Source organism: Lytechinus pictus, chromosome 17 (genome assembly GCF_037042905.1).
Source record: "Lytechinus pictus isolate F3 Inbred chromosome 17, Lp3.0, whole genome shotgun sequence".
In the NCBI taxonomy this organism is placed as follows: Eukaryota; Metazoa; Echinodermata; class Echinoidea; order Temnopleuroida; family Toxopneustidae; genus Lytechinus; species Lytechinus pictus.
Window position 1 is genome coordinate 20394964 of NC_087261.1, and position 8981 is coordinate 20403944.

At 37.3% G+C, this 8981-nt stretch overlaps 1 protein-coding gene across 1 annotated transcript; it reads right to left on the reverse strand.

Moving 5' to 3' along the window:
• Positions 1–2913: 2913 nt before the first annotated feature.
• LOC129279926 (echinoidin-like) lies at positions 2914–5449 on the reverse strand. Its single transcript, XM_064112386.1, has 3 exons — positions 5249–5449; positions 4118–4292; positions 2914–3290 (listed from the first exon to the last, which is right to left on the reverse strand). Exons 1-3 carry the CDS (start codon positions 5377–5379, stop codon positions 3039–3041), a joined length of 558 nt encoding a protein of 185 aa, XP_063968456.1. The 5' UTR covers positions 5380–5449; the 3' UTR covers positions 2914–3038.
• Between the last annotated feature and the right edge of the window lie 3532 nt (positions 5450–8981).

Genomic DNA, 8981 nt, shown 5'->3' on the forward strand with positions numbered 1-8981 from the left:
TTGGTCTTTTATGATGGTAAGAAATACATCATTCTAAATCGAATTAAAACATGTATTTTGGGACGAGATATGACCTTACTTTGGCGATGATAACCTTTTTTTGCTTGTCAAATTTTCCCGCCCCATGTCCCCATAGGCGGATCCAGGGGCCGAGGGCCCCCCCCCCCCCCTCTTGGCGGAGCAAAAAAAGAAAAAAAGGAAAGAAAGAAGGAAAAAAGGAGGGAAAAGAGAGGAGAAAAGGAAGAGAAGGACGACGAGTGCATAAAATACGATGAGGGGAAGACTTGGAAAATGAAAATAATCTTTCGTGCCTCTACATAAATTTTCGCTCGCGCTTCGCGCTCGCATTGCCTTTTAGGTGATTTACATATCTTGTTCAATATGGAGTTCGAATATCAAATTTGGAAGTCAATATACAAAACATATTTCACCTCGGAAATCGAACTTTCATTATTTTGTGTAATTTACAAATTGGTTTTTACAAAGTGTTCTGTAAAAATGTAAGTTTTATGGTCTGAATGTTGACATTTGCTGCTTGCGCTGCGCGCTCGCAAATTATGATTCATCAGGTACCTATTATTTTCGTGTATTCCATAAAGCTTTCAAAATATCCCTTTTCAGGTCTGATTGTCAAGACGTATCAGCTAGCGCGCTGCACGCTCGCATTTTGATTGGCGAGTTATATAAACATGATAAATGTTTCAATATTGGTTACACAACAAACTACTTAAAATCCCCTTTTCATGACAGTTCATCAAAAATTTTAGCTCGCGATTTGCGCTCGCATTAATGGTTAAAAATATATTAACTGATGCATCCTATTCATAATCACAAAAGTGAAATGTCCAATTTTTATGCCATGATATCATCAGATTTTGCGCCCTCATAAGCCATTAATAAATATGATATTAATTCAATAATTAAATTGTCCCTTTTGTTTCATCTCGCGCTTAGCAAGAGAAATAGGAAGATAGTCATAATTTTCATATGATGACATGTCGTATAAGAATGTCCCGGTCTTATGTCAAAACTCAAAGTAATAATAATATCAGCTCTCTTTTATAAAGTGCGATCAATATCCACCTTACAATTTTTCTACAAAGGGCTTAAAATATAAAGCTAAAATTTACTCTTTTTTCAGATCGGAATATCAAAGTTTCATGATTTTCATGATTAAAGTTGTATTTAGAATGCCTAGATTCTAGGTCTAAATATGAAACACGCTCGCGCATGTTTATTCAGATACTCAACTTGTGCTCTAATTTAAATCATTATCCAGTTTCAGATCAAAATATCAAAAATTGTCTGCTCGCTCTTTGTGCTCGCATTATTATTGTAGGAAGACCCCATATTACTCATCCTTTTGATGATTTACAAAACATGAACAGATTGGCCCATTTTTAGGTCTAAATCTCGAATTATTTTGCTCACGCTTTGCGCACGCATCAATCGTTAAATTATATAGCTATCCTGTTCACGATTACAAAAACTGATTAAAATTTTCCATTCTTTCTTTAGAAAGTTCAAAATTTTTCAGCTCGCGCTTCGCGCTCGCATTTTTTGATTGTTGAAATATGTAACGCCTTCATGGCTAAATGCAAGCAGTCCTTAACAGGTACCTTTTCAACAGGTACCAGTTCAAAACGTATATAAAAATTTTCTGCTCGCGCTTTGCGCTCGCATTATTAATACTCATCCTTTTCAGAATTTACAAAACATGTATATTAGTGTCTCGTTCAGTAAATATTATACGATTATAAATCTCGAAATTTTCCGCTCGTGCTTCGCGCTCGCATTAATTGTTTACTTATATACCTATTCTGCTTGAGTTACAAAAAGTGCTTAGAATTTCCATTATTTAGGTGAAATGTAAAAAAAAATCAGCTCGCGCTCGCATTATTTGATTGTTAAATGCTACTTTAACAGGTATCTTTTCCATCAGTTCATTTCTGCTCGCGCTTTGCGTTCGTAGTAATTATTAAGTTGCATATACATCTTTTTCAGGATAACAAACATTGCCCATAATCAGTTCAAATTTAAGGAAAAAATACCTAAAATTTCCAAAAAAAATTGCTCGCGCTTCGTGCTCGCATCATATAAATAAGGATTATGATATTATATATTAATTTATAAGAATAAAGCTAAGAAGTGACTAATGAGGACTACCCCTTCAAAGAAACAAACAAAAATCATCTTCGAGCTGCTGATCGGGGAAAATATGGCTGAAACAAATTTCCGCCCCCCCCCCCTATTGGCGAAGGCTGGATCCGCCCCTGTGTCCCCCCTACCTATTGGGAGAGATTTCCGCCCCTGTGATCACAATCTAAAAACACTGTATAGGTATTCAGAGTGTGAAATTACCTTCATATAGTCCACCATTGTAGCTCATTGTGAACACAATACGAACACCATGTAAGCACAATGTGTTATTCCAGGGGCCCATCTTACAAAGAGTTGCGATTGATCAGACCAATTACAACTATGGACGGCCAGCAACGTCAACATCTAAAATGCATGATTGTAAAAAAAAATCTAGATATGAATGCATATCCATAAATTCATTGATTTCTGACAATTTGGTGTGCTCTCCATTGTTTAAAAAAGAAATTTGGCAAATTTCCTGTAAACAAAATTATGACACTGATGGATTTCCATAGAGTTACGATGATTGGATCATTTGTAACTCTTTGTAAGACGGGTCCCTGATGGGGTATTTTGTAAATTGAATTACCAATTCACTAAACTTCCTTTATTAATTGTACCGAGTGCTAAACTTCAATTCATCTGAACTATTATCTATTCGACAGTACATTATAACTGTGGTGAATTCCATATGAACTAGGGAAGTTTGTTTTTCACGTACTACTGTGGTATAATTCTCTCCAAGTTCAATTCTTTGCTTTCATCACATACTTACTTAATGACCGGGGGCTGGGTAATACTGTCACTGTGGAGCTTGATACAAACTACCACTGTGATATATTCCACACGACCACAGTGGAACCCTCCATACAGTAAAACTGTGGCATTTCCACACATTACCACTGTGGCAGCTTACAGATATAACCCGTCACAGTGAATTCGCTGTCGTTGTCTGTGTCACAGTCAAGATCATTCCACTTATATTCGTTGGACGTGTGAAACTCGGCACAGTCTTGCCCTCCTCCATAGTTGTTCGGCTGATCAGTATCCCAATACTTGTAGTCTACGCTCGAGCCGTCACTCCATTCCCAACTACCTTCTGTACTCTTGTCATGAAATCCAATCCAAACTCTAGTAAAGGACGTTATCTGATGATAGGAAATAATAGCAGAACATTCTTTTGTTCTTCTTGAAAAAAATGGTCATAAAAAACAATATGGGTAATATGGACGGCTGGGCCATAGAAGTGGAATATGGGCAGACAGTTTATTCTTATAAAGACTTCATTCTATGGAACAATTTTCCATCTCCCTTAATAGTACGGCAATTTCCAAATTCAAAAGACAATATCTTCTTTTTATCAGATGCAATGATCTATGAAATTGATTCTTTACCATTCTTAGTTGCTTTCTTCATTTTCTTTATACATTTTGTACATTTTATATATAATTGAATTTCGATTTTAATGTTTCCTAGTTTAATTCATTTTTTATTCGGTAGGTTTGCGAGCATGGGCGGAAATCCCAGGGGGGGGACGCGTACCCCTATGATTTGGAAGGGGGGGGGGCAAAATATCAAATGTCCCCCAACTATTTGTAATATAAAAAACGTTTTTCCCAAGTGTGACCCCCCTTTTGAAAGTGATAACTTTTTTTTTTGCTTGTCAAATTTATTTTGGACGAAATTACCTTACATTTTAGGTGATAACCTATTTTTTTTGCTTGTCAAATCCCACCCCCTTGGAAAAACCTGGATCCGCCCCTGGTCCCCCGACCTTTGGGGAGAGATTTCCGCCCATGTTTGCGAGGATCATTTCCTACAACGCATCTATGTATTTGTCCTGCATCCTCCCACGACAGACATGTGTATAACCTTGTTTGTAAAATGATATGTACGTATGAAATACTTTTAATCTTGAATTGCAAATGAATGAAATGAAAATAGTGTTTTCAAGGGAAAGGAATGAAAGGTTTACCACTTTAGTGCGGAGGTCTTCATATAGCACTGCAAGAAAATCCATCTCATCTTTAGAATGTATAGAAGTGAGATGTCCCAGGCTAAGGGGAGCATCGATTCCAGTACAAGGAACGGAGAAACTTGAACAGTGCATCTCAGCTCCAAGCCAAGTGATATTCTTCACCGAGAAATACCTAAGAAATTGGCAAGATGTCGACAATATCAAGTTTAAAAATAAGACTTCACGATTATCATCGTTTCCATCTTAAAAAATAAAATACGCTTCAATTTGCTTTTTATTTGAGACACGAGACACGTCATCGGTTTTCTGGAATCATGTTTAATTACACTTTTATTTATTATTGGTCGGTGTCATGCGATCGTTTTGATTGCTTGAAAATGTGATATATGAAAACTCATTAACCCCAACTGCAAGTTAATCGAGGAAATAGCGTTTATTTAATAAGAATCTTGCACAGTGCCTTAAATTGTCAAGGCGAATGTATTGCAAATAACCCGATCCCTTTCCTCGAAATGTTTAATTTTGGTAGACTCTTGCCCTTTAATCGATCTCAGACTTCAAAGAAAGCAATTACCTTGAACACGGAAGAGGCTGAAAAAAGGAACATTTCGCATAAACACTTGGAATGAAGAACGACTTAGTATTTTAATATCATACATAATGAGGCAACTTTATGTTTTTCGATACAATCATTGTTAACTGATACAGGCCATCCCCCATCTACAATATTGGGGGACATACATGTACCCTACCTCTTCCCCATGATCATCTACTACGAGTCAAGTGAACATAAGCGTGACACAGACTTCCGTCCCTCGAAATTATTTGTATTGTTGGTCTTTTATAATACTGATCGGAAGCACACTGGGTCCTAACAATACGAATTGAAACACAATAAAAATCTTAGGCCTTGGCATTGATATTAAAATTGTAATAGAAAACAAGTTAGTAAATTGAAATTGAAATGATAATGTTATTATATTCATGAGAGAATCGCGAATTTGAATTTTCTACATAAACAAAAGCAAGATCATTCTGACTGATTAATCAAAATTTCCTACAAGGAGAATTAACAGGTAAAAATACTGTGGAAAAACAACCATGGCTCTATCCGTCGAGGGTGCTTACCTGTAACAGTTATGTTGAAAAGGGGTCCACAGTGGGGGACACCCACACCCGTCGGCTTGGCAGCCCGGTAGGGTCGGCAGCATTACAGCCAACGTTGCGATGGCCAAGAGGGTCAACATCTTCTTCAGCATTTTGGCCTCAAAATTAGCAGCTGTTCTTTCGCAACTGGTTGCTGCTCATATAAAACTGACGAAGAGGTGTATTTAACATTTCTAGTTGTGTACTTTATGCCATGATGAGGAAGTTGAGGAAATCTCACTGGCTAGAAATGTTAAGTGTTGTAATCGACCCCCGCAGGGGCGGCAATGGAGTATTTTGAGAAGGGACGGGCAGGACAACCAAATTGTGAGGTCATTTTTTTCTGGATTGAATGATATCATGAATATGGGGACAATAATAATAATAATGATAATGATAATAATAATAATGATAATAATAATAATAAATGATAATATAGGTATATTTACCCAGTGAAGCCATTTCAGTTCTGAAAACCTTTCTCCCAGCGGGCCCTGCTATTATCATTACCCCGGCTTTAGCTGGGCTGCATAGACGCTCAAGCATTCAAGAAATTTCTCCCTATACCGGTTACCCATTCACCTCACCTGGGTTGAGTGCAGCACAATGTGGATACATTTCTTGTTAAAGGAAAATTACGCCATGGCTGCGATTCGAACCCACGACCCTCTTTTTTTAAGTCAGAAGACTAATCCACTGGGCCACAACGCTCCACTAAGAGATTTGCCCAACCAAGTTGCTTTTTTCTAAATAAGCTTCTTTCTTTTGGGCTTCACTTTTCTTCCTTTTTCACCCCTTTTTTCACTCCTAAAAAACTTCAAAGGGAGGTCGCCCCTTAGACCCCCACGTAGAAACTATAATCCTTAATTGGTAATTAATATGAAGGAAATCCTTTCGAGAGAAGATGTGTGATTCGTAGCTAAATAAAGGGGTTGGGGCTATCAATTTTATTTTATCTGTGCCTCTTCCTTGAGGATTTATTGTTTCAAAATATTTACATGTTATAATTAACAACTTATGTATAACCTTCTCAAGAGTCAAATAATATAATACTTACAATGTGGGATTTCAAAATAGACAAAACGAAAAATTCATGAAAATCTGATGAACATCACATTGGCAGAAAAAAAGGGGGAGTAGGGTGAACGTTCGTTGTTCTATCTTCTGCCCTAAGTGGCATTCTCAACGTGATACGCCACTGATGTCTCTCAGTAATACACTGCCATGACTACGGATGACGCCAATCACTAATGCGTATACCAGGTACAGATCAAGAGTTGGTCGAGGGGCATACCCTCCCCTCCCTCAAAAAAGGGGTGGAAATGGAGAAGGAAAGGAAACAGAATGGTGAAAGGAGAGGGAGAAAGAAAAGAATGGAAAGAGAGCAGGGGAGAAAGGGAATGGGAAGAGAAGGAACTAGAGACAGAGTGAGAGGACAACCGAAAGGAAAGGGGAATGAGAGGAAAAAAAAACGAAGCAAAAGAAGGGCAAGAGAGAGAGAGGGAGGGGGGTGGAAGGTGATGAGGGAGGGGGAAAGAGGAGCAAAGGAATCGAAAGGGAGAAGGGAAATAAATGAACGAAAAGAGGAAAAACATAAATAACAAAAGGGAAACGGAGAGGAAAGAAAACGGGGGAAAGGGAAGGACGGCGTGAAGGTCGGTGCATTTTTTTTTAGTTATATCTTTCTTTTTTGTACTTTTTCTACTACAGAGGAATGGAAGAAAAACTGAAAAATCGGGTGTCACATGATCCTGCCTTTGACAGGTGCGAGACCAGAAGGCAAGGGGACTTGCCATTCTCCCACAACCAAAAAAAGAGAAAGAAATTGAAAGGAAAAGAGAAATGGAAGGAAGAGCGGGAGAAAAAGGCTGCGCCAAAACGGCCTTGCCCTCCATACAAAACAGTGACGAGAAGAAGGCAGCCATCGACCTAGTAGGCCTATATCAAAATATTATATCATGACTTGGTGCTTGTAATAATAATATTAAAAAAAATCACCACGCGCTTCGCGCATTATGCCTTTAATGTTACGTATACCCCTCCTGCTGATGAGGTTAAACTGTTTTTAGGTCAATATATCATAATCTTAGCTCGCGCTTCGCACTTGCAATTTTTTTAACTGTCTGATAGGCATATACAAATCATTTTCATGAATTCAAAATTGTGCTTTAAATTCCCTTCAAGTTCCCTTCTTTTCCCTGACGAGTTATTACCAATACTATACACACCACCAAAATCTACCATATTGATTCCAATTATTGGCCCTCCTCCCTATGAAATCCTGGATCCGCTTGTGGCATATTCATATCCCTTTCCTACCATCCCGTCCCCAGGAAAAAAAAATTCAATTGGCCTACTTTGTCTGAAGTCATACACGGCTGTTTTTAACGCACTATGATAATAAAACAAAATCAATTTGCAGGAAAAAACAAGTTCCTTGAATAACATTTTCCCCAGGCAATAGCACTTTTCAAACATCCTTTGACATCTATAGGCTATATGTAGCCTATCTAATACCAGGATGTATGAGAACAATTAGTATCGTTATCATTATTACATAGCCTACAAATTCGCGTTCATAATTACCTATTTTACGGTCTTTAGTTTGACTTTTATTTAATGGTGGTTTTAAGGGTCAAGTAGTACAATGGGACAAGTTACAAATATATAGTCATTGGTCCAGTACGTCCAAAAATCCAAGATGGATTCCAAAATGGGGTCTAAACTGACTGTCGTTAAAAAAACCCCGACATAGTTTGTTTAATATCCGCCTGGGAAAATATGATTTGGTGTTTAAACCAATTGTTTAAAGGATTAAGTAATTTTGGACAAGTTACAAGGACATTTTTAGTGGTCCTGTATGTTGAAAATCCAAGATGGCTTCCAAAAATGGGGTCTAAACTGACTGTCGTTAGAAAAAAACCCGACATAGTTTAATATCTGCCTGAGGTATATGATTTGGGCGCCTAACCCATGGTGTAAAGGGTCAAGTACTACATTGTGACAAGTTAAAATAGGAGTGGGTTATAAATGGTTGATCTGTCATTTTGCTGAGGGAACAATTTGTATGTGTTCCTTTTACCCTATCTTTGTGATGATTGAATCATATCACATAAAACTTAATCCAGTTGTAAGAAATGAATTGTAATTTACGGGTGTAAGGAATGTAAAAATTTAAACAGCATAATGTAATTCTAATATTATAGTATACCCTTCTAGAGTGTCATTAATATTTTCGTGGGACACGCTGTATAAGGCGTACACATACGTGCCACACCCAAACTATATACGGGCCCAATGAGCATTGGTTAGTGCAGGTATTAGGTTTTTTGTTTTGTTTGTGCTTTCGTAAAGTTAACATCTAATCGCTTGAGTTTCCCGTCAGTCGCCATGTTTATGTTTCATGATTTATCTGTCTTCAAGGCTTCAAGCTGTTTAAGTCACCAAAGCATTCTCACTTTTATAAGGTGAACACCTACATCATTTGGATAAAGTTTGTAAATTAAATTATCAGAAGAAAGGAGGAGTCGTCCTTGTGATGTATTTGAAAACTCAATGCGGTGCTAAGCATTAATTATCGATTAATTTCTATATTGGGCAGAATACAGCTTTCGAATGCATTAGAATTGTAAAATACTAACATTAATATTTATCAAAACATAAGCGAGGTTTTAATCAATTATTGATTTTTTTTAAATATTTTTTTTTACAATGG

What these genes read in the sequence shown, in the direction of transcription:
- LOC129279926 (XM_064112386.1), bottom strand. Translation starts at nt 5,379, where the DNA reads ATGCTGAAGAAGATGTTGACCCTCTTGGCCATCGCAACGTTGGCTGTA. An exon ending in TTTCAACATAACTGTTACAG is followed by an intron (nt 4,293 to 5,248) that starts GTAAGCACCCTC and finishes CCAATTTCTTAG; the next exon opens with GTATTTCTCGGTGAAGAATA. An exon ending in AAGACCTCCGCACTAAAGTG is followed by an intron (nt 3,291 to 4,117) that starts GTAAACCTTTCA and finishes TCCTATCATCAG; the next exon opens with ATAACGTCCTTTACTAGAGT.